Source organism: Herpailurus yagouaroundi, unplaced genomic scaffold (assembly GCF_014898765.1).
Source record: "Herpailurus yagouaroundi ecotype Mexico unplaced genomic scaffold, PumYag 184, whole genome shotgun sequence".
In the NCBI taxonomy this organism is placed as follows: Eukaryota; Metazoa; Chordata; class Mammalia; order Carnivora; family Felidae; genus Herpailurus; species Herpailurus yagouaroundi.
This window is the reverse complement of record NW_024412415.1, coordinates 36,570,121-36,595,361: the sequence shown is the minus strand read 5'-3', so window position 1 is coordinate 36,595,361 and position 25,241 is coordinate 36,570,121. Positions and strand designations below refer to the sequence as shown.

The following is a 25,241-nucleotide window of genomic DNA, read 5'->3' as shown; positions in this document are numbered from 1 at the left end:
TCCCTTGGGTAAATTCCTAGCAGTGCTATTGCTGGGTCATAGGGTAGGTCCATTTTTAATTTTCTGAGGAACCTCCACACAGCAGAATGTTTTCAAGGTTCATTCAGATTGCAGCTTGTATCGATACTTCACTCCTTTTTATGGCTCCATAATATTCCATTGTGTGGCTCTGCCACAGTTTATCTGTTCATCAGTTGATGGGTATTTGGGTTGTTTCTATCTTTTGGCTAATTATCATAATGCTATGAGCATTCTTGTATGAGATTTTGTGTGGACATGTTTTCAGTTCTCTCAGGGTGTATACCTGGGAGTGCTATAGTAACTCTGTGGTTAACCATTTGAGGAACCACCAAACTGTTTTCCAAAGCCGCTGTTCCATTTCACATTCCCACCAGCAACATATGAGGGCTCCGATTTCTCCACATCCTCACCAACATCTAATATTGACTATGATCTCCTAGTGTGTGTGAGGTGGTATCTAATTGTGGTCTTGATTTTGCATTTCCCTGATGGCTAAGGATGTTGAGCATCTTTTCATGTACTTTTTCGTCATTTGACATCACCTTTGGAAAAATGTTTATTCAAATATTTGCCCATTTTTAGTTGGGTTATTTGTCTTTATTGTTCAATTTTAAGAGTTCTTTTTTAAAAATTTTATTTTAATTGTGGTCAAGAAAAGCACATAACATAAGATTTACCACCTTAACCATTTGTAAATGCATTTGTGCAGTTCAGTAGGTGTTAAGCATATTCATATTGTTGTGCAACCAGTCTCCAGAACTTTTTCATCTTGCAAAACTGAGATACCCATTAAATACCTCTCCATCTTCCCCTCTCTCCAGCCACTGGCAACCACCATTCCACTTCCTGTTTCTTTGAATTCGATACTCTAGATACTTCATATAAGTGGAATCATATAGTTTTGTCTTTGGTAACTGGCTTATGTCACTTAGTATAATATTTTCAAGATTGTAGGAGTTATTTAATTTTCTGGATATTAGTCACTTACCAGATACATGACTTGCAAATGTTTTCTCCCCTTCTGTGGGTTGTCTTCACTTTCTTGATATCATTAGCTGCACAAAATTTTGCAGTTTTGGTGAGGCTCAATTTATCTTTTCTTCTGTCTTGTGCTTTCTGTGTCATATCTTAGGCAAAAGTTGCCTAATCAAAGAACACAAAGATTTACACTTGTTTTCTTTTTTAAAAATGTTTTTATTTTTGAAAGAGAAAGACAGAGTGCAAGTGGGGGAGGGGCAGAGAGAGAGGGAGACACAGAATCTGAAGCAGGCTCCAGGCTCTAAGCTGTCCGCACAGAGCCCCACGTGGGGCTTGAACCCATGAACCGTGAGATCGCGACCTGAGCCGAAGTAAGATGCTTAACTGACTAAGCCACCCCAGTGCCCCAACACTTGTTTTCTTTTAAAAGTCTCGTGTTAGCTCTGACATTTTTGAGCTTATTTTTATATATGCTGTGCAATAGGGGTCCATGTTAATTCTTTTGCATGTGAATATCCAGTTGTCCCAGCACTGTTTGTTGAAGAGACTAATTTTTCTCCTATTGACTTGGTTTTGGCACCCTTGTTGATAGCTTCTTCTTTGTGTATCCACTTTCCCTGGGGGATCTTCCTAGCTCCTGTATTCATTCATGGGCCGATAACTCAGGAATTTATCCCTTTAGTCTTGACCTTTCTCCTGAGCTCCTTACTCACGTATAGCTTGACATCTTCACTTAAATGTTTCTCACACATCTTCAAGACTGAACTCATGATTGTTTCCTTCAAATATGCTCTTTTTACAATATGTTTTTCCCTGTTTCATCTTAGCAAGGCAGAGTAGTATTCTACTTGCTTAAGCCAGAAATCTACAGTAATATTTGGCACTTTTTCCATATCCATGGATCCATATCCAATTGATCACCAAGTCAGGTTGATTTTTATTCGGATATATATATCCTGAATCCATCCCTGGCCCTCCATCACCACTGCCACCAAGTCTGAGACATCATCTCTCTGCTGGAATACAGTCTGCTAGCTGATTTGTCTCCACGGAAAATTTTCAACATATACAAAAAAGGAGAGATTGCAGGGTGGATACCCATGTATGCATCACCCAGCTACAATACCCATCAACAGAAGATTGTCCCTCTTTCATCAATATTCACCTCTACTCCCCCTTTCCCACCTCCTTTGGGTTACTTTGAAGCAAATATGTGTGTCAGAGTGACTTTTTTTTTTTTTTTTTTTAATTTAAGTAATCTCTGCACCCTACATGGGGCTCAGACTCACCACCCTGAGATCAACAGTCACATGTTCTTCTGACTTATCCAGCCAGGTGCCCCTCAGAGTGATTGTTTAAGATACAAATTTGATTGTGTATTTCCCCATTTAAATCCCTTTATTGATTCCCTGTTGCTTTTAAGAAAATAATAGAGGGGCGCCTGGGTGGCGCAGTCGGTTAAGCGTCCGACTTCAGCCAGGTCACCATCTCGCGGTCCGTGAGTTCGAGCCCTGCGTCGGGCTCCGGGCTGATGGCTCAGAGCCTGGAGCCTGTTTCCGATTCTGTGTTTCCCTCTCTCTCTGCCCCTCCCCCGTTCATGCTGTGTCTCTCTCTGTCTCAAAAATAAATAAACGTTAAAAAAAATTAAAAAAAAAAGAAAATAGAAACCCTTACTGGGGTCCACAGGACCCTGCATGATCTAGCCCTGCCACCCTCTCCAGCTTCATTGCTCACCACTTCAGTACTTCCACCCTCCAGACACAAAGGCTCTGTTTATGTTCCTCATACATGTTACACACCTCTGGCCTCAGGGCCTTTGCACATCCATCATAAACCCTGTACAATGACCCCTCTGTCACTCTCTCATTTTGGCTATCAGCTCAAAATGCTACTGCTTCTTAGGGAAATCTTCCCTGTTTTCCACAATTGAGTCTGGACTCCCTGATAGAGGTCCTCTTAGGACGCTGTGCCCTCCTTTTATAGCATATATTACCCAGTTATAATTATGTATTGATTTATGTAAATATTTGCTTCATGTCTGCCTCTCCCACCAGGCATTTTGGGGATAGTAGCTTGCCTTATCCCTCTTAGTATACACAGCACTTACACAGAACTGAGCGAATAGCAGACATTTAATTGATGTTTGTAGGAGTGAGGCAGAGAGGCTGGTGGCCTTTGAGGACTGTTATCCTGCCAGCCTCTCCTAGGATAGGGGTTCTTCTGATCACAGAAGGGTCAGTGGCCATTTGCAGTTCACCCAGTTCCTGGCTGTGCTTTGTTTTTCCCTCAGACAACATTTGCTTGCCTTCCTGGGGTGAGGCTTTATCGCCCCTTTGTAGAGAGTAACTAGGTCCAGAGATAGAGTGTGGCTTCTCCAAGGTCCCTCAACAGTGAGAGGTACTTCTAGGCCTGACTCTCTTTCTGCCCCCAAACCCAGGCTCTTTCAGGACCCTAAGACTCCTTCAAACCTGCCTGTGTCCTGAGAAGAGCCTGGAGGATGCACAAAGCCAGAGGGATTCTGAGGTGGCTGTGAGGATGGTTGGAATGGGGTGCGTTGGATGGCATCCATGGATGGACAGAGCAGACTTGTCCCAAGGGTAGCCACGCCCCCTGGCAGCCTTGAGTGGGGGCGTCTGAGCAGCTGAGGCTGCCTGTGGGCCCTCCCACAGCAAGCCCGGTGGAGGGTGGCCACCAGGAGCACAGGGGTGCTCTGTTTCTTAATGAATGCAAGTCTGTTTTTAGACCTGAATGACCAGCTTCTTGTCTGGAAATGGCCAGGCCCTAACTGGCTGGCCCAGAAAAAGTGGTCTGTGACCAGGTCCAGGGATGCCAGCTCAAACAGATGCTGCTATAGCAGTGGGCACTATGGGATGAGGCCAGCTACAGGCAGATTACTCTCTGCAGAACCAACTGCTTGCTCCATGGTGGCCTGGGTTTCATGAGAAATCCTGGACATCCCCAGGAGCAAAGCTTCCGTGTTTTAGCTGTTTGTCCCGTATGTCTCCCTGGTGACTGTTCTTACTCTGTAGGCCTTTGAGCTCTGGCCAGGAAGGGGGCAGCAACTCCTGGCCTCAAACCCTTGGTGGAAGGAGGGTGGGGGAGGGATGCTGAACAGGGTTGGGCCTGAGTTGTGAGAGAGCCTCCAGCACTGCCCCCCAACCCCCTCTCCCCAACCCCCCCCCCCCGGGTGGGAGCAGTTATTGGGTGTGGCCCAGGTGCAAAGAGGGCCCTGCCCTTGGAGGCTCTCTGGCTGAAGTCCCAAGGAAAAGATTCAGTCATGCAGAACGTGTGTGGAGCTTCAGGGTGCAGTTTGGGGCCTGGCAGTGCACCGTCTCTGCAGCTACACCTCTTGACATCCTTCAAGGGACATGACGGGATGCAGAGCTCTTAGTGGGGCTGGCAGGGGGTTGGAGGCTCAGTGGACAAGGCTGTGAGGACCAGTCCCCTCCTTGGGGCTAGGCCATGACCTCTCAGATCCCCACAGCAGCCCTGAAGATTTTCAGGTCAGCAAGGGGATTTTCCCCATTTTATAGGGGAGCAGACCCAGAGGAAGGGGACTGGAGGCCACCTAGGAGGTCAAGGGCAGCCAGAAGCAAACTCAAGTGACTTGCTCTCACTCCAGCTCTTGTGTTTGTGTTCCAAGGTCCCAGTGTGGCTGAACAAACTACACAAAGGAGCTTTTCAGCAGGGAGTGTTTGTTTATTCAGTACACAGTTATTGAGCACTTACTGTATGCCTGAAGCTGTGTGTGGCCCCAGGGTGAGAGATGAATAAGAAAGATAGTCTAGTGGGGAGACAACCACATAAACAGGGGATACAACAGTGAAGATATCTGAGCAGACGCAGACGGCGAGTGGAGACAAGGTGGGAGGGGTCTGCTCTCCCAGCCTACCAACACTACTTCAGGGAAGTGTTGGGGGATGAGAGAGAGAGGGTCTCCATCTTGGGCAGGAGCAGGTTAGCTAAGCAGGACCCAGGCAGAACTGGGAGGGCAGCTCATTAGCACTCCTCCTGAATGCCCAAGAGGAGTCAGCCTGAGCACTTTGATCCTGAATTCCATCCCTGCAAGGACCTGGGCCTTTCTAGTGTGCTGGGAGAGCCCATGCCATGGGGGAGAGTTCTAGGAGCAGGGAAGAGTGGGATTGGAGCCCTTTAACCATTTAACCTCTAATTAGGGCTTGGCTAACTAGCTCTGGGCTCCACAGAGAGACCTGGGCAGTGGGCAGCATCTTGGCTGCCAAGAGTGGGAGATAGAGCCAGCCTTGCTCTCGGCCCTCCCAGCTCCCACTGGGTGGAGCGCCCAGAGGGTTCTGAGATCCCTGTAGGTAGGAGTTCTTGTAGGCACCAGAGCTCAAAGGGGTCCTTGTTCAGGCTGGATGCAGCCACCCCCAGAGGGCTATGCTAGCTCATATCTCCTCCTGAACAACTAGCTCTCCCAGTTTGTTTGGTTCTTTGAGCAGAGAAGATAAAGGCTTCGAGAGGGGTGGGAGGGTGGGAAGGGTTCTGGTCTAGGGAATCCTACTTCTCAGAGGGGCCCCTGCATGGCCATCTCAGCCCAAGAGACCCCCTTCAGGTCTCCCCTTTTTCCTGTCTACTGGAGAAGCTTCAGGAGAGGCAGTGCTGGGGCACCGACTGCAGAAGTGAAAATTAATGGGCTGAAAGGGGGGCAGACCTTCTTTGCTCTCTCCCAGCCCATGCACCCCTGCTGGTCTCTGCTCTCTGCTCCCTCTTCCCTTGTTCTAGACCCAGCTCCAGGGGCACCCGAAGGTTCTCCTCCAGGGTCCCTGCAGTATACCTCCCTCCTGCCTGTTTACTGCTTCTGGCTGCACACCTCCCATCTCTTATGTCCCCATTGGGATCCATTAGAAATGGAATCGTATGGGCCAAAGTTCATCTTTTCCTCCAAAGAGGCTGCTGGTCAGCTTACAGATGGCTTTGTGTGGGTCTAGAGCACATCATGGTTCTGCTGGTGGCAGCCAGGGTCATTTGGTACAGACTGTGGCATCTTGGGAAGCAGGATGCCTGGCCCTCCACATCCCCTTTCATTTCAAAGCTGCTGCCACAGTGAGTAAAAGGGAACTAAGCACATTGCTGACCCAGGTGTTCTCAGACCTGCCCGTGGTAGGCAGGGTTTGTGCCTGCGCTGGGTGCCCGTCCCTCCTGAGTCCTTGGCCAGGGCTGCTGAGTGGGACAGCTGGATTGGGACCCAGTGTGTGGCCCCCAGTTCACTGAACGCCACCCCCTTACACTCAGGATTCTTTCCCCATTTCTTGTCAGCAGAGACGGCAAAGCAGTGGTCCTACATAAGGAATATTTGCTTAGAAAATAAAGTGAGAGGCAGCTTCTGTGTAAAAATAACAGAATTATTTTTTGCAAAAGAGTACCTTTTATCTTCATTTTATTTATTTTTAAAATTTATTTATTTGTTTTGAGTGAGAGAGAGAGAGAGAGAGGGCATGAACTCGGGAGCGGCAGAGAGAGGGAGAGACAGAATCCCAAGCAGGCTCCTCACCATCAGCGTGGAGTCCGATGCGGGGCTCAAACTCACGAACCGCAAGATCGTGACCTGAGCCGAAATCAAGAGTTGGATGCTCAACCAACTGAGCCACCTATGTGCCCCAAGTTTTATTTATTTTTTAAAAATAATTTTTTCAGGGGCGCCTGGGTGGCGCAGTCGGTTAAGCGTCCGACTTCAGCCAGGTCACGATCTCGCGGTCTGTGAGTTCGAGCCCCGCGTCGGGCTCTGGGCTGATGGCTCAGAGCCTGGAGCCTGTTTCCGATTCTGTGTCTCCCTCTCTCTCTGCCCCTCGCCCGTTCATGCTCTGTCTCTCTCTGTCCCAAAAATAAATAAACGTTGAAAAAAAAATTAAAAAAAAAAAAATAATTTTTTCAACATTTATTCATTTTTGAGAGAGAGAAAGAGAGAGAGAAAGAATGTGAGTGGGGGAGGGGCAGAGAGAGGGAGACAGAGGATATGAAGCAGGCTCCGCACTGTGAGAGCAGAGCCTGACTCGGGGCTCAAACTCACAAACCCACCGTGAGATCATGACCTGAACCGAAATCAAGAGTCATCGGCTGCTTAACCAACTGAGCCATCCAGACGCCCTATCTTCAAGTTTTGGAGTACTGATGATAAGCCTGACTCTATTGACATTATTCCAGTTTCCTTTCAGCAGAGCTCTTGTCAACTGGTTTCTGGGCTGTGTGTCAGGACCGTGGCCCTGGGAGGACGTAGGGAGGCTTTCGGGAAGGACACAGAGCCAGCCTCTGCCGCACGGAAAGCTGCTCTTACTTCCTTGGCACGAGCTAGTAAATGTGCTCTGTGACCTTAACAGATGAAGGAAATCTCTATTAACAATGTGATTCCTGTCTTGCCAAGGGTGTTCCTGGAACTTTAGAGGGGCAGGGTGAAGGCATAGGAGGGTCAGGGCCCTAGATCCAGAGCCCAGGCAAGAGGATTGGCCCTGAATTCCAGGAGCCATGCTTCTCCCTCTGAGCCACAAAAAAAGGAGAGAAGTGGGGGCAGGATTCATGCACAGCAGTTTCTTAACACTGGCTGCATGTTTAAAATCACTGGAGGGGCGCCTGAGTGGCTCATACGGTTAAGTGTCCAACTTCAGCTTAGCTCATGATCTCACAGTTTGTGGGTTCAAGCCCCACATCGGGCTCTGTGCTGAGCCTGGAGCCTACTTCAGATTCTGTGTCTCCCTCTCTCTCTGCCCCTCCCCCGCTCATGCTTTAAAAGCCTGAAACTGAACATATGCCTAACTTATGACCCAGCAATTCAAATCCTAAGTGTTTGCCCATAGAAATGAATACTTGTGTCCACACTACAGGTGCTGGAATGTTCCTGGCCACACTTTCATAACAGGCAAAAACTGGAAATTTCCCAGATGCCCATCTATAGTAAAATGAATAAGTTGTAGTATGTCCGTGTAACGGAATTCTAAACATTGGTGAAAATGCACAATTAATAGCTACACACAACACTGTGGACGAATCCCACAGATGCATTGCTGAGTAAAAGGAGCCACATAAAAGGGTATGTATGGTATGATTCCGTTCATAGAAAGTCCACAAAGAAGAGGCAGAGGCAACCTGTGCTGTGGAAACCAGGGTGATGGTTATTCTTGTGGGTTGTGGGTTGTGGGTGGCAGGTTGGGGGTGGTGGTGAGACTGAAAGAGGCAGGAGGGGCTTCTGGGGGCTGGTTTCCAAGTGTGTTCTATTTGTGAAATGCATTGAATTGTACATTTATTTTATGTACTCTTTTTTTTTTTAAAGTTTATTTAGTGTTTGTGTGTGTGTGTGTGTGTGTGAGAGAGAGAGAGGGGGGGGGGGAGAGAGAGAGTGCAAGCAGGGGAGGGACAGAGAGAGAATCCCAAGCAGGCTCTGAGCTGTCAGCCCAGAGCCTGACGTGGGGCTCAATCTCACAAACTGTGAGATCATGACCTGAGCCGAGATCAAGAGTCAGACATTTAGCCACCCAGGCATCTCTCCTACATATGCTTTTCTATGTGTAAACTATACTTCAATAAGAAGTTGAAAATATATAGCTACCTACATGCTACCCCCAGAGACTCTGATTTAATTGGTCTGAGACAGGGCTCAGGCATCATTTTTTTGTTTGTTTTCTTAAAAAGCTCTACATGTTGGGGCGCCTGGGTGGCTCAGTCGGTTCAACGTCCGACTTCAGCTCAGGTCACGATCTCGCGGTCCGTGAGTTCGAGCCCCGCATCGGGCTCTGTGCTGACAGCTCAGAGCCTGGAGCCCGTTTCAGATTCTGTGTCTCCCTCTCTCTCTGACCCTCCCCCATTCATGCTCTGTCTCTCTCTGTCTCAAAAATAAATAAACATTAAAAAAAAAAAAAAGCCCTACATGTGATGCTAATGTGTACTCAACAGGCTGCACATTAGACTTGACCGGATGGTCTCTCTTCTCCATGACGAAGTCGGTGAGCTGTGTGCTAAGCAAGAGGTCAAGGTAGAGATGGGCCATCTTTGTGGTCTGTGGGTTTGTGTTTTCAGGAACGTGTTGCTAAGGTGTGTTTTTTGTTTGGAGGAACTCTCTTCTTGGAGGTTACAGGGCCCAGCGTCCTGGCCAGCTGCTGAAGGGGTGGAGCTGTTGCTGGGCCAGGCCTTGAGAAGGACTGGCAGGTCCCACGTGATGCTCTAGTATCTCAAATGTCCATGAGAAGTCAACGTGGAAGACTCCCCCAAGTTGTCCCAGGGGACCCGCCTGTGACCTTGCAGACCCAGCCTGGCTTTCTGCTTCAGCATGGCCTGGGTGCTGCTCCTGCCAGGCTTGGAGGAGCCTGAAAGGAGGTTTCCCCTGGGGCTAGGGAGGCTTGAGTGTGGGCACAGGACAGTCCAGGAGCATGCCAATCCAGTGAACACAGCAGTGGAGGCCTGAGGGGTCCGGCTTGTGCTTTCCCCAAATACCACATTGCATCCCTTCCGAGCCACTTTATCCTTTTTCTTTTGTCTCTGCCTCCCACCCGAGCTCCCCCTTTGATCAGTCAGCCAGCATGGACTGAGTGCCTGGTGGTGCTGGGTCAGTGCTGACTGCCTGCTTCACGGGCAAGGCTCCTGGAAGGGACCGGTCTGCAGGTGACCCCCTTTGCTCCATTCTATGTGCCTTTCCCTTCTACTGCCTTGATTTATCCCTCCCCTCTTCCCTCTTGGAGTGTCACCATCTCTCTTTCTCTGTCTGCTTCCCTCACAGTAGCAAACACTGGGTGCCTGCTGTGTGCTGGGGATACAGAGATGTATAAGACACACCCCTGGTGGAGCTCAGAGGCCACTGGGGGCAGCTGGATGTGTAAACAGACAAGCACAGTCTGGTGTGGTAAGTGCTGGGACAGCACAGCAGGACAGAGGGGACAGGGGACCACAGAGGAGGACTGACCAGCTCTGCAGGGGGGAGACCAGGGAGGGCTTCACAGAGGAGGTGACATTTGAACTGGGACTTGAAAGATAAGTGGAATTCTCCAGGTAGACAAGCATGGGAAGGAATTGCAGGTAGGGAGGATGTGCAGGTGCGGAGGGCTGCGGCAACAAGGAAGCTGGGCTCAGGTGAGCCTCAGGAGTGAGGCTGGGAAGGGAAGCAGGAAGCTCAGGAAGGCCAGCTGAGGAGGCATGAGGGAGGTAAGGTCAGCAGCAGAGTGGCAGGATCAGTTCTGGGCCCCAGGTGGCTCTGCTGGTGGTGCAGATGTGGGGGAGGGCCAGGCATGGTGAGGAGGCTTCTGCCAACATCAGGGAAAGGATGATGGTGATCAGGGCTGGCAGGTGCAGCAGGAATGGAGTAGGTGGTGTCCTGGTGTCATAGGTTCAGCTGGGGGAAGGCTCTTGGGCCTTTGGGGATTGAGTGCTGTGGGGGGGAGGGGAGGAGAAGGAGGTGAGGCTTCTGCCTTGGGTAACCATGGAGGAAGGAGCCTTTCAGGGATATTGGGTGCTCAGAAGGAAGCAGATTTGGGGGGATGACACTGAGCTCACCTTGATGGATACATCCAGATAGCTGAAGCTCAGGAGGAGAGGAGGTGTCAAGGTTAGAGATTTACAGATTTCGATTTGGGAGCATCTGCCTGGTGGGTGTATTCTGAGCCTGGAGGAAGCTTCCAGAGCAGAGTGTACACATGTCAGGTGTCCTGTGAGGCCTGGTCCATGAGTTCTGCAGGAGGCAGCTCGACTCTTGGACCTCTGGGTTCCCTCCTTATTGTCTCTCTCTCCCTCTCCTACCCTCTCTGTGCCCCCCCCCCCCTTTCTTGACTGGCCTGGCTCCTCTGCTGACATCCCCAGTGCTAGCTCCCCGCCCCCTGCTCTTTCAGCAGCCCCATGTGGCAGGCTGCACCCTGGACTCCTGGTGTGATAAGCTCAGTGAGTATTTGGAGAGGGAATGAAGGAAGGCTTGCAGGTAGGGCAAGCAGCTGTTGTGTCCTCTGGAGAGGCATCCTGCCCCGGAATCGGGCTCAGCAGGGCGAAAGGGACTCATCTGAGGAGTTCCCCAACCTTTTCTACCTCCTCTAATGTCCAAAATATTGGGCCTCCCCTGCTGCATCCCCTTGATAACAAGAATATTTTTTTGTGGCTCTGATGGAGAAAACAGACATGGCTTTGAGGACCCCTGATACTACCCCACAGTCTGCAGGTGGGGGTAGGAGTGGGACTTGATGGGCAAGGGGGTTAGTTCACAACCCACAGAGTAGGGGCAACTGGCTTGAGGGGGTCTGTGTGGGAATGCACAGAGGCTGCCAGGAGAGTGGGGGCACCCAGGCTGGCCCCCATTCTCCAGCTTCCTGCTCTTGAAGCCTCCTTCCTGACCTTGTGCAGCAGGGCCCAGTTGGTCCTTGGGTGCTCCCCGCTTATTGGTTCTGTGGTGACCACTCTGCCCCAGACCTACCCTTGTATCTGATTTTGCTCCCATTTCTTTATTTTTACTCACCTAAATACTGTAGACTAATTAGTAGAAAATCTGACTTGATAGTTTTGCAAACCATGCATTTCGGCCACAGGCAGAGTCTCTGTATCAAGATCATTATGAGGACAGCCAGGAGGGACTGGCCTTAACAGATGGACAGGTAGGAATGGCTTGTAACCATCTTGTTCATCATGCATAAAGGAGTTGCTTTTAAGTTTAAAGATACCTGAAAGTCATTTCCCCCACCCCCAGTGACTGTGTTTTACCACTGTTCTTTTCTTCCGGGAGATGCTGTGGGGAGAGCGAGTGCACCGCCTTCTTTTGTTTTTCTCATGGTCCGTCTCTCCTCCAGCCTTGCTTACTGACCCCACACTTCATTCCTCAAACATATCGCGTGTGCCTGCTGCATGCTGGCCTTTCACCCAGCTTGTGACCTTCAGGGAGGGAGGAGGCAGAGTCCCTGCCATCTTGGAGCCCCCGGAGACGAGCAGTTCCAGCACTGACCCAGTGTGAAAAGTGCTAAGAGGGAGGCCAGGATTGGGGTGTTGTGAGTGTCTGCAGCGGGGGCTCCTCACTAGGTTGGGGGAGGGCGGAGGGCGGGCTCCCGTCCCTGAGCAAGACACACTGGACCTAAGGATGAGTTCAGTTTAGAAGCCATGCAGAGGAATGATCGTGAACGCAAAGTTAGATTATGGAACTTTTGCAGGATGACAGTCTTACCCAGGTGGTAGGGTTGGGATTCCTTTTCTCTAGGAGCCTTTCTGTGACTCTCACTCTGTCTGCCTTCTGGGCTCCTGCAGCCCTGATAGCTCGAATCACCCTTCCCAATGCCCGAATGACAGGCTCCCTGCCTCTGTGACCATGGCCAAAGTCCTTCTTGGGGTTTCACTCTACCCCTGGGCCTCCAGGTTAGAGTGTGCTCCTTAGAGTGGGCCCCATTTCCTTCTCTTTCCTTGTGGCCCAGTATGCTCACAAGCTGCAGGGTCTAAGCTCCCCAAGGACTCAGTGGCTTGACTTGTACAGTCTCTACCTCAGGGGCCTCTCCAACCAAAGCACTCAAACCAAGTGAGGAATCAAGAGATAGAAGACATAGATGGAATTTGCCACACAAAAACTGAATAGTACCACAGACAAAACTAAAAGGCAAATGACAAACTGGGGGAGATGTTTACAAAAATGAGAAATTAAGGAGTAATATTCTCAAAAAAAATTTAATACAAATCAATAAGAAAAACGTAAAGACCCTCACAGACAATTCACAGATGAAATTCTGGTGGTTAATGTGTATATATGGGAAATATTGTTGAACCTATCAGGAAGCAGAAATAGAAATGAAAATAGCATACTTCCATGTATCAAACTTGCAAAAGTGAGAAAAAGATAATAGCCCGTGGATGTAGCCCAGATGTAGGTAAGCCGGTACCCTCACGTAGTGCTGATGGCTGTGGTCACCAGTAAAACATATGGAAGCACTTTGGGAGTGAGTCTAAAGAGCCCAGGAAATGAGCATTCTCCACTCACTAATCACACTTCTGAGACTCTGTCTCAACCATGGACAGTGACATGGGGAATTTCTCATGAAATCATGTTAAGCAACAAAAGTAGAACATACATATTATAATGTATACTTCTACTTAAATGAATTCTATATTTAGGCATAAATCTTTTCTTTGGGTGATGTTTTAAGGGCATTTGCTTCTTGGTGATTTTGATCATCATATTTTGTTTTTCTCACATTTTCTGTAATGAGAGTAACAAAAGTCAAAAGGGGGGGGGGAACCCTCTTAAAATATGAAATGAAGGGACCAAATAAATATAGAAATTAACTTTGGGAGTCAACAGGGTCAAATCACTAGCAAAACTTGTCACTTTGCAAGATTCAGGAAACATATGTTGATGTGTATTTACCAAAATTCTCCAGAAGACTAAGGGCAGAGGCAGAAATCACCAGGCCACGTGGCTGTGGATGGGCTGATTTTGTGGGTGAGGTTACCTGGCTCTTCACTGTGTGATACTAGGTACAGCCTGTCCCTTGGCAGGGGTCAGTTTCCTACTCTTTACACAGTATATTAGGGGGTCAGACTAAATGACTCTGAGGGTCTTTGGCAGATCTCGGCCAACTCTGTTCTTGAAGAAGAGAACTTTGACTTGCGCCCACGACAAAGCTGAGAAGGACCAAGGGTTGGTATTTGCAGGCCTCGGGTTCCAGCTCCTTATCTGCCCAGAACCATGTTTCCTGTTTGTGACCACCATGATGCCCTGCCTTGGCCCTGCTTCTTGGCCACCTTCTCTTCCTGTCAGCTTCTGGGCCCATTGAGTTGGGGGCTAGTTTGAATGCTCAGGCTTTATTGATTCCTAGCCTGTGTGTTGGAGGGGCAGGAAGGGGGAAACCCTATACTTTGGAGCTGTTTAGTAGAGGCATGAATTCAAAAGCCACTGGAGAGCCCCACTTGCCCAGGGAGATGGTGTCTCCTCCCTCCAGGGCCCGCTCTCTGGCACATTTTTGAGACAGTATGGCTCTCAGGGCCAAGGTGCCCTGATTGTCTGAAGGCCACCAAAGCCACTTCATGGTGTGGGGCTGCTCCTCCCCTCCCAGTCCATGGTCACCTGTGGGTTGACTAGAGCCCCTCCCACACCATTAGTGGCCCCAGATCCTCAGCTCTGCTAAGGCCTCCTGTGCTCAGCATCCTTTCCTTAGCATCCTAGGATTGCACTGAGGGCTTATGGTGATGCTGCCCGGGCACCTCAGGCACTATGGTTTCAGCCATGAGCAAGTCTTAGAGTCCTCCATCCGGATGTGCTTTCTCTGGGGTGGGGCCTAGGGCTTAACCTCCTGGTGCTCCACTAAGGCAGGCTGATTTTCCTTCCCACCCAGGAATAAACTGATCTGCAGGCTTCCAGGAAGGATGGCGTGTGAGATTGTCCCTTCTATCAGGGAGCACAGGACTCCTGCCTGAGCTGCTGCCTCTGGACTCTGACAGCTTCAGCCTCACCCTGAACAGCAGGGCTGGTCTTGGGTGGGGGTGGAGGACCTGCCCTGGGGATGGTGATGCTGGTCGGGCAAGGTGTCCCCATAGAGCCACCCTTCCTGATGCAGGCCTGTTTCTGCTTAGCAACCAGCAGATGCATGGAAAGACAGCTTCTCTGAAGAGCCCTGTGTCCTGCACAGAGAAACTAGCCAGGGTTCAGGCACCCCTGAACTCCAGGTGAGGCCCTTTCCACTGGTCAGATATACATACCGATTAGGGGTGGGAAGCCCTCAGGAGGACCTCAGAGACCAGAGCAAATAAAAAATAATGAAATCTTGCCATTTGCAATGACATAGACGGAGCTAGGGTGTATTACGCTAAGCAAAAATAAGTCAGTCAGAGAAAGACAAATACCATATGATTTCACTCATATGTGGAATTTAAGGAACAAAACAAACGAACAAGGGGGGAAAGAAAAGAGAGAGACCGAGAAAGAGAGAGGCAAACCAAGACACCAACCCTTAACTACAGAGAACAAACATCAGTTTGTTACCAGAGGAGAGGGGGCTGGGGGGATGGGAGAAATAGGTGATGGGGATTAAGGAGTGCAGTTGTGATGAGCACGGGGGGATGTATGGAAGTGCTGAATCACTGTATTGTACACCTGAAACTAATAGTACACTGTGCTCACTAACAGGCATGTAAATTTAAAAACTTTAAAAAAATAAAAAAGAAAGGGGCAAAAGGGTTAAAGAAAAGTTAGAAAGGGGACCTTGCGTCAGGTGTTAGTTTGGGCACAGGCTGCTCCCGGCCCCTTCCTCCCATTCCCGGGACTGTCCCAGCACACAGGGACCTAGCAGAGTCTAGGCTTCTCAGGTTACCAGCCTCCTCCCTGCCCACCTGTCCTCAGGCCAACCTGGCCAGGGCAAAGGTTTGCGTTCCAGCACCACCCCTCTCCCTCAGCCTTGGTAGCCTCCATCAGGTCAGGTGAGTCTGCTGAGCTCCAGGCTGCCGGGAGGAGGCTTCCAGAAGGGCATTCCTGCTGGGATCATGGCCCATAGCCAGGCCCCGGAGCTGTGAGTCTGACATCTCCACCTCACCCACTCCCCAAGCTGGTCCCCATCCTTGTGTCTCCTACTCATTTATCCCTGGGTCTTCTCCTCTGCTTATCCTTTGGCCAGAGAAGTGGGAGAGGGTTTTTGACACTTGGGGGTGGGAGGCTCCTAAGCATCTCCAGGAGGCGGAGGCTCAGGCTGAGCGAACCTCCTGGGGAGCCACAGCCCACAGCTGTCTGGGAGGAGGGCTTGTAGCCTGCAGGGTCAAGCTACATACTTGCTGCTGCTTATCACTTTGCTGTGGCTCCTAGAGAAGGGCCTCAGTCTCCAATCTCTGCTCTAAGCTTCTGGCTTGAAGCCAGGGCAGACCTGGCCCCGAGGATGTATGGGCAGAACTCAAGGGTTCCTTGTCCCTGGAATGGAATGTCTCCTTTGCAGTCTGCACTGGCCAGAAGGCTTGAAGAGTGAAGAGATCAAGAAGTGTGGCCGAGAAGGGGTAAGTGTGTGGAGGCTGACTTTTCACTGCCCACCAAGGGAGGGGCCCAGGGCTGCCTGAATTTAGTGACTGTTGGTTCCTTGGCCACCAGGCTTGTCACCAGGGGAAACCCAAGTGAGTGTCCCCCTCCTGGGTGGGGGTGGTGTGTCCCCCTCCAGTCATAGGCTGCCCATTAGGATCTACCGTCACCGAGAGACATGCTGTGCTTGGAACTCAGCCTTTCACCCCCACTGGCTACTTACTGACTGCTTCATACCAGAGCCCCTGCCCCTGTGGCATTATTTCCTGGTGGCTGGTGCAGGGCCCCTTTAGTGGTCTGATCCCCCAGGACTTCTCAGCCCCAGCTCGTGTGTTTGCAGACACTACTGAGTAAATACAACCAGCAATACCACAAGCTGTTTAAGGACATCCCTTTGGAGGAGGTTGTTCTCAAAGGTGAGCTATCTCCCTGGTGTGGCTGGACAGGTGCCTAGAGTGCCTGAGGCCCAGGTCCTCTCCTCCAGAGCCTCCAAGGCACAATTTCGATACGGGAACTGGCTGCCCTTTGGATGTGGTTGGGCCTGTTTTCTTCAAAAGTATGAGAAGACTGGGTAGATTTGGGACATGAAATGGAATTTATGAACGTTTTCTTGAGGCAATATCAGGGCTTCCAAATCTTATTTTTGTTCTGCTCTTATCAATGACTGCTCTTCCCTGCTCTCAGTGAGGCCTCTCAGTGAGCAAGTTGGAGCATTTGCACAATCGAGGCTCTCTCTCCAGGGCAGGGCTGAGCAGGACAGGGCAGGGCAGGGTAGGGCAGGGAGTTTTGCCTGAGGGAGCAAGAATCCAGGCTTGGGGAACCCTGTGAGACATGAGTGGCGAAGGAGGGAACCTCTAGCAGTTTGGTGGGGTAGGGTGGGGCAGTCAGGACTCTCAGGAAGGACTCTGGGTGCTGGTGGAATGGGTGGTTTGGGGCCTGGGGTCAGGAAGTGGGATTCTGAGGAAGGCAGTCCCTGAGGCTGGGCTCTGGACTCCTGAGTGTAGGACCCAGGCCGTGGAGCTTCAGGGTTGGCCTTGCTCATGGCAATCTTCTTTCCTGTGACTTCCCAGTGTGTTCCTGTGCCCTCCAGAGGGACCTTCTTCTCCAGGGCCGGCTCTACATCTCCCCCAACTGGCTCTGTTTCCATGCTAGCCTCTTTGGCAAGGATATCAAGGTAGTAATAAGTGGTAAGGCCTGCAATGGGCCCATGAGGTCCCAGCCAGGGAAGATATAGGCCCCTCCCGTGCAGGCATGCAGGCCTGTCACTACAAGACATCCTACCTGGCGTCTGGGGAGGGCCCCCAATCTAGACTCCCCATCTGGCCTGAGCCGACCTGAACAGCTTATAGCAAATTTATTCTGCCTATGGGTGCCTCTGAAATGCCTTCAGAATCAGAGTGGGATGCCACATTTAGAGGGAGCCATAATTGTGGCCAGGTGGTAGCTCAGGGGACTCCATTACTGGAGTATGGGATTCACCAGAGCAGCCGTCCTTGGCCTCCTAGATAATAGGATGAGAGCCCAGAGTGGTGTGTGCTGTCAGAGCTGGGGCAGGTTGGTAGAGCTGGAAGCGGAGCCTGCATGAGAAAGTGGATAGTTCAGATATTCTTCAGCATAGGGCCAGGCTTCTGCATGGTGTCTATGCTTGTCTGATTGCCAGTTGTGGCTGGGGCCCTATGCAGGAAGCAAAGGGACCATGTCCTTTGGGGTGGATCCTAAGAGAAGCACTCCTCTTCCCACTCAGGTGGTCATTCCTGTGGTGTCTGTGCAAATGATCAAAAAACACAAGATGGCCCGGCTCCTTCCCAATGGCCTGGCCATCACCACCAATACCAGCCAAAAGGTCAGTGAGTCTCTGGGCCAGCCATCCCTTGTTAATTTCCCCAACCCAGCCCCAGGATCCTGCCTCTGGCACTCACCCCAATCTGTACTTACCCCACCCTTTTCTGTTTTCTTTCTCTGTCCCAGTATGTCTTTGTGTCACTGCTTTCCCGGGACAGTGTCTATGACATGCTGAGGAGGGTCTGCACACACCTACAGGTATGGAGCTCAGGGGCAGGAGCTGGCCCAGGGAGGCTGCTCAGGTCTGGACTGAGGTCTTGGGACAAGGCTGTTGGGAGTGGTTGGCCCATCTCTCCAACACAGGGACCAAGGGCAGGGAGAGGGGAGTAATAGGCTCAGGTCCAGCGTATCTGAACTTAGTCCTTGGACTGGGTGTCTATGCTTGTGAGCATGTCCCTTTGAGGCCATTGGCCCTTGTGTATCCCCTGTATATGGCCTCATTGGGCTTCCTCGATGTACAGACAGAAGCTTGTGGCTGCTTCCCAGTGTGCCTACAGTTCTCTCTGGCCCACGGTGAGGAAGTGGGGGAGGGGCAGGAGCTAGGGGAAGTATGTTGCCTTGGATTTGTGCTCTGCTCCAGCATTAGCCCCTGCAAACTCTGGGAGTGAGGCTCCATCTGACCCAAGGTGGCTTATGTGGAGGTAAAGCTCTCTTGGAGAGTACTAACACCTCTTCACCCCTGACCTTGGGTGTTCCAAATGGACAAGTGACCCCTGTTCCCTTTCTTCTTTAGCCTTCCAGCAAGAAGAGCCTGAGTGTAAGAGAATTTCCAGAGGAACCTGAGTGCGAGTCTCTGGTGAGAGCTGAGGCTGGCAGGAACAGTTGCTGGCATGAGGGACCCTATGCCTCTGAGGCCTCAGGGCCTCCCAGGAGGGTCTACAATGCAGAACTTGGGCTCCAGGTTCAAGAGCCAGTGGCCATGCTCTGCCAGGGGGTCCCCTAGACCCACCATGCTCCATACCATGTAGAGCCACTAGGTCCTGGGCAGCTCTGTGGACTTTCTGAGCAGAACAGATGTCCAGCCCCCAGAACACCACCCAGGTTGGATCCCACTTCTGTACAGACAGAGAGCCAGTGACCCACCCTCTTTCCTTTAGCAAGATCAAGAGGGCCTTCCAGGGGATAGAGATATCCTCAGGGAAGAACTTCAAAGGGTATCGCTGTAGAACCCAGACAGACTCATTTGAGATTTGCTGCGGCCCCAGCAGTCTCCTTTGCTGCTGGGGTTGTGGGTAGGCAGAGCTGAGTTTCTAGAACAGTGATGCGGATGGAAATGACCCCAGGGTGTTTGAAGCCTCCTTCATTAATCATTAAGCGTTTAGCCAAGCATACGATATGCACATTTCTATGCAGGGGATAGAAGGTGATGTTCCCATTTTTGTTGATGGGAATCCTAAGTGTCCCCTGCCAAGGTCAGTGATGTCCTTAGGGTTAGAGTCCAGATTAGAAGGACTTATCCCATCTAAATTATATTGTGCTGAGCTTTCTTGGACTCAGCAGATCTGAACATATACCTGGGTTAGCTCGCGTCTTAGATCCCATTCTGGTTCTGTACTAGCAGTCTTCGGAGACATTGTTCCCTGGAAGAATGGCTGGTCACAGCAAAGGAGCAGATAAGAGATACATGTGGTTGCTATGGTAATGGTTTCTCCCCTTGTGGGTACCTGACATCATGCTCACTAGGATTCCATATTGGTAATATCTGGAGAAGGTGTGATAAACCTAGTGTGGGCCCTTAGGACAAGTAAGATCCCAAGGGTCATAGACGATTTCTCCCTCCTTCTCTGCAGGAAGTCCTCATCCCTGAGATGAAGTGGAGAAAGGTGTGCCCTGCCTCCAGGTCCCTGTCCCTTCCAGACAACATCCCTTGTATCCCTCGGGCATCCATGGACTCCACCGACAGCTTCTTTCCCTCCAGGAAGCCTCCAGGCTCTGGTGAGCTCAGGGGGCTTGTCCATGATCACGTTTGTAAAGACCAGGCTTTTCTTCCCCCTACTTCTGCAAAAAGGAAAAGTCACAACCAGCTCTTCCTAAAGCTGTTTCTTACTTTCTTCAAATCTATAAGGGAAAGCAGCGTCCAAGGAGCTTCAGAAAATGGGGCGGAGGGGGGGGGCGGGCGCCAAGGTGGGCATGCTCCTTGCTGGGCTGGGCTCCTGCCTCCTGCCCCTAGAAGATGCCTAATTGCTCTCCTATCACAGAGAATGCTGTCTGTGAGAAGGAGAAACTGGAGGAGTTGCCCAGGAGCGACGGGGAGCTGAGGCTCTGGGATTGCCAGCTCCTCAAGGTCATCTTCGTGCTGTAGGTGACTATATTGGGCGGGGGTGGGGGGGGTTGTCAAGCTCACCTGGGAGTCTGGCAGGGGCCTCTGTGTGTGGGGAGTTCCCAGGTCAACTGAAAGTCCTGGGCAGAGTCTGGAGGCTACATGGCAGGCCCTTCTGAAGCAAGACAAAATATCTCCAGTTTTTATTCATACAACCCTGTAATTTAGGATTAAGTCTGGCAGGATACGAAACTGTTGAATAAAAGTTGCACAGGATTGGGGAGGGGGAGGGCTGACCGAATTGGAGAGGGCCATCAGATAGACTAGGGGAGAGCCACAGCTTTCCTGCTTTAGAGCAGTTTTTGGAACCCCAGACGGTCTGTAATTTGGCCTGAGGGCCAGGAGAGCGGTGAGCATGGTGGGGTGTTTCATGAACAGCCAGCCCCTGGCTTCCCGTCACCTTACCTCATGACCTTCCTCTGGTTCTGCTGGCTGAGTTCTGTCAGCTTCAGCACTTGCTGGGGGAATGTGGACCTGTCTCCTTAGGGGATGATCTCTGTGGTCTTGAAAAGGAAGCACGGGATCAAGGTGGCCAGTCAGAGGGAGGGTGGGCTCAGTTTAAGGACCTAGAATTCTTGCTGGGCTTTGAGGACACCTCCATGGGGACGAGTCTCAGGACCCCCACGTGGCCTCTCAGAACAAACATGTCCAGGCCTGAATGTAGCTAAAGGGCAAGAGTCTCTAATTCCTCCAAGTACAACTGGAAGTAGCTTAGTCCCCACTCCTATTTCTGGTGAACCTCTAAAAATGCCCTTTTCCTAGATAAGATATCCTTCTTATCTCTCTTTCTCCAGGATCTGCTTCTTGGTCATGTCCTCATCGTATCTGGCATTCCGCATCTCCCGGCTGGAACAGCAATTATGCTCCCTGAATTGGGATGGCCCAATCCCTGGGCACAGGTGATGCCCTGTCTCTTGCTAATGCCTCTGGGATTGAGGGTAAAGGATAGGAGCCAATTGCTATGGCCAGGCTGCGTGTTATCCTGGTTGGACTTGGCCCTGCCCTTGTGCTGGCTTGATGGCCCTAAGCAAGGTTGGACAGAGTGTGCAGGGTGCACAGATCCCACCCTGACTCACTCCTGTGGGGCAAGAAAGGTTCTACTGATCTGTCTGTCTGCCTTTTAGGCCCTTTCTCTGATGTGGGCATCTCCTGTGTACAGGTAACAGCCACCTGGCCTTTGTCCCCACTTCTCCATGAAGAATGCTGTGTGTGCTAAGGTTCCACCAGTGATCGCCGTGGTTTATGCTGCTGCTGCACTGAGACTGAGTATGAAGAAACACAGTCCAGATCCTTCCTCCTCCCCCTAATTCTTATCTCTCCTGTTTACAAAGCTCCTACAATTTGGGGACTCGGACAAAGAGCCAGATTCTTGGAACAACTCAGAAATTCTGTATACTAAGCTTCAGCAAGCACTTCAGTGAAAAAAAAGAAAATTAACTTGTTCCTTGGAAACAGCCTGGCACAGGTGCAGAACACTAGGAGCCACCGGAGGGACAAAGGCCATGCTTTGGTTCCTGGAATGTACCTCTCCAACTGTCACGCAGCTCACTGCCTCAGTGGGACAGAGGCTCTAACCCAAACCACCAGTGGGGCTCTGCTCTCTCCCAACATACTGTGCTCTCACTTGCGCCCCTGAGAGTCTCTGTTCCGGGAGCCAGGCCCCTGTCAGGCCAAGGGCAGACTGGGGGAGAGGAAGGGGAGGGGGAAGCTATCAACAAGGAGAGGAGGGCGTGTGGCTAGGATTCCAGCTAGAGAGGAACGTTCATGCCCTGTGCTGAGGCTCTATCCTGGCCACTCACAAAGAGGCTGGCTGAATCTGGAGGACAGTACTTGCAGCAGAGGATGGTGGCAGGGGCTGTGAAGGAGAGCAGAGGTCCAGCATTCTGTGTCCTGAGCTGCCACTTCCTGGTGAGACAGGTGGAGCGGGGCCTTTGATCACTGTGGTCACAGACCTGGTACTGTCTTCCCCTCGTGTGCTCAAACAGTTCTAAGGTCCCCCAGGCGGGAAGTAGGGGCTAGGGCTGGGGTGGGTGGGAAGGTTGGTGGCTTTGATTTGAGTTTTGCTTTGTACTCCCTGGCCGACTGTCTGAGAGGCCATGACCCATAGCAACCTGTCGGGAGGTGAGGCTGGGCAGCTGGGCAGTTGGGCACAATGGTATAGGGCCACTGCAGGGCAAAGCTCACTCATGTCACCAGAAATAAGTATGTTGTGGGCCATGGGGGGAGGCTTCTCCATTCTATGAATAAGGTAGAGGTGTCCAAGGTGGGCCTGGTACAGTGCAGGGACCAGGCCAAGGGGTTCTGTCTGATATCTCTGGGGACAAGAGAAGTAGGGGATGAGAAGAGTGGACACAGTGGTAGCTTTCTTTTAGAGATTCCTCCACTTCTGCCAGGGCCACCTGTTTTCTAAACAGCTCGTCTATGCCTCAGAACTCTGCCTGCTCTTCCTGGGACTCCCATCTGCTAAGACAGTGCCTTTGGAGGTTCTACAGGGGCCTCAGTGAAGAGGTCAGAGGTATCAAGGGAAAGTCACTGGTGATGGGGTGAGTGGTGTCAGAAATAGCCACTGTTTTTCCTCCTTCGGACACCTGAAAGGTTAATCAGGGAGAAATCCAAGCAGAAATTATTTATTGCAGAGCCATGATTGTCCTATTAGGACAAACCCAAACAAGAATTGGAGGGACTGACTGCAGGTGACAAGTCCCAAAGCTCAGACTAGCAGTCTCTTCATCCTCACCCCATTGCGGGTTCTAGGATTATGCTTAGAGCCTGGGGGCGTTGCTTGCACCTCATCTGTATGTATCAGGTGAAACTCATTCCATTCTCCCCACAGCACCACAGTGGGGAAAACCCCATCCTTTTTTTGGAACCAGCCCCCTTCATCACTCCTTTCCATCACGTCTTCAGGGAAATACTTGCCCCAGTGTCTCCCGGCCCTGGTCCTTGCCGAAGGGCAGGGAGAGTAGGTCCATTCTCTTGAGCCTTGCCAGGTTGAGCCAGAGGCTCATGAGGGGCCAGCAGAGGTGCCAAGTCATGGGTAACGGTGCCAAAGTGCTGGTGAATCTAGTCTCCACCTGTGCCGCAGGCTCAGACAGGGCAAGAGGCATGCTGTAGGGTGGGGTGGCTCTGGAGGCCCTCTTGGGTCCAGGGATTTCAGTGGTATGAGTGTGCCTGTCGCTCTGGAGGGCCCTCTGTTTCTCCCTTTGATTCCCCAGCCTGGTCCTCTGGGGCCAATGTCCCTTTTGGTTGTGCTCATTTGTAAACTGTGTATTTGTACAGACCTGCTTGCACTGGCTGATACTCCTTTAATTCCCTGAGAGATGGGTTCAACTATCCTTGGGTTGTTCCACCATAGCATTAGCCTTTGAAAATATTTTAAAATACAAAAATTTGATTTTTCTAGTGTCCTGTGGTATGGAAAGTTCATTTTTTATCTTTTGACTACTCGCGAAGGGTATCCTACTGACACATTTAGCACTCAAGAGACTGATGGAGCCCAAGTCATTCCCAGAATCCCCAGTACTCTGCAAATCTCACACGACTTTAGCTGAGCTGCCTCATACTTCAGGCATAATGGGAAGGGGAAGAGTGGCCGCAGCAAGCCTCCACAGCCTTCTGCCTCTGTTGGGTGGACAGTGAGAATGCTTCCCCACTTCTCTGGGGCAGATCCCAAGCAATGTCCCTGGTTCGAATAGTCCTGTGCTTTTTTCTGACTCAGCAATTGAAGTGCAGAACTCAGAACCAGAAAATTCCTGTGTCCTTTTCTGTGACTTTGAGCCTCGATTAGGGAGGTCAAACTTCATTTTGGGCCACATCACTTTTTCCCTAGGATGCCCCCTCTAGTAGTGATTCATTCATTAAATATTTAAAAAAAAATTTTTTTTAACGTTTATTTATTTTTGAGACAGAGAAAGACAGAGCATGAACGGGGGAGGGAAAGAGAGAGGGAGACACAGAATCAGAAGCAGGCTCCAGGCTCTGAGCCATCAGCCCAGGGCCTGATGCGGGGCTCAAACTCACGGACCGCGAGATCGTGACTTGAGCTGAAGTCGGACGCCCAACCGACTGAGCCACCCAGGCGCCCCTTCATTCAGTAAATATTAAGTGCAGACTATAAGCCAGGTACCATGCGAGGCACTGGGGATAGAGCAGTGAACATGTCAGGCAATGTCCCTGTGTGCCTGTGGCACCTATGTTCCATGTGGACATAAGTTCCAGGTAAATATGTAAATAAACAAAGTAACTACAGATTGTGAGTAGGTTCCATGAAGGAAAGAAACAGTGATATGAGAGTAAATATGGAGTTGGCTGTGGATGGCTGGTCAAGAAAGGTTCTCGGAAGTGCCATTTAGGCTGGTGAAAGGGCCAGCTGTGGGAGGAGAAAAGGGAATTTCCCAGAAAATGGATCAATAGCTGCAAAATGTAGGAAAGATGTATATGTCCCTGCACAGAGAGACTGTCCACATGACTCTGGGTACTAATCAGGTGGAAGAGTGATGTGAAAGAGGTTGGAGAGGTCAGTGCCAACAAGACATACAACCAAGTAAAAATAGGTAAACAACTTGAATAGACATTTCTCTAAAGAAGAGACACAGATGGCCAACAGGCACATGAAAAGATGCTAAACATCACTAGTCAATAGGGAAATGCAAATCAGAACAACAATCAGATACACTTCATACGCGTTAGGATGACTACTCTCAAACAGGATACTAGTGTTGGTGAGGAGGTGGGGAAATTGGAGCCCTTATGCACTGTTAGTAGGAATGTAACATGCTGCAGCCACTGTGCAAAACAGAATGTGCAAAACAGGTTTTCAAAACATGAAAAGCAATTACTCATGATCCAGTAATACCACTTCTGGCTATATACCCAAAAGAACTAAAAGCAGGGTCTTGAAGAGTTATCTATCTGTACACCCGTGTTCAGAGCAGCATTATCGATAACACCCGAAAGGTGGAAGCAACCCAGGTGTCTATCAGCCACTGAATGGATAAACAAAATGTGGTATATACATACCATGGAACGTTATTCAGCTTCAAAAAGGAAGAAAATTCTGACACACGCTACAACGTGGATGAACTTTGAGGACATTCTGCTAAATGAAATAAGCCAGTCACAAAAAGA

The 25,241-nt window shown here is 50.5% G+C and overlaps 1 protein-coding gene across 9 annotated transcripts in view; it reads left to right on the top strand.

Annotated features, from left to right (window-relative positions):
- GRAMD2A (GRAM domain containing 2A) overlaps positions 1-23,519 on the top strand; it is a 36,543-nt gene extending 13,024 nt beyond the window's left edge. The window contains exons 2-13 of one of the 9 annotated variants that reach the window (XM_040493169.1): positions 14,289-14,430; positions 14,527-14,619; positions 15,876-15,933; positions 16,272-16,368; positions 17,023-17,126; positions 17,697-17,795; positions 17,921-17,992; positions 18,528-18,590; positions 19,585-19,729; positions 19,993-20,092; positions 20,909-21,013; positions 21,274-23,519. In XM_040493169.1, coding sequence (XP_040349103.1) covers positions 14,537-14,619; positions 15,876-15,933; positions 16,272-16,368; positions 17,023-17,126; positions 17,697-17,795; positions 17,921-17,992; positions 18,528-18,590; positions 19,585-19,729; positions 19,993-20,092; positions 20,909-21,013; positions 21,274-21,277 — 930 coding nt within the window. In that variant the 5' untranslated portion in view covers positions 14,289-14,430; positions 14,527-14,536 and the 3' untranslated portion in view covers positions 21,278-23,519. Of the gene's footprint in view, positions 1-14,288; positions 14,620-15,063; positions 15,459-15,748; positions 15,934-16,271; positions 16,369-17,022; positions 17,127-17,696; positions 17,796-17,920; positions 17,993-18,527; positions 18,591-19,584; positions 19,730-19,992; positions 20,093-20,908; positions 21,018-21,273 lie in introns of those variants that run through there. The other 8 variants (XM_040493174.1, XM_040493173.1, XM_040493166.1 and 5 more) reach the window with 8 other exon arrangements.
- Positions 23,520-25,241: the final 1,722 nt, after the last annotated feature.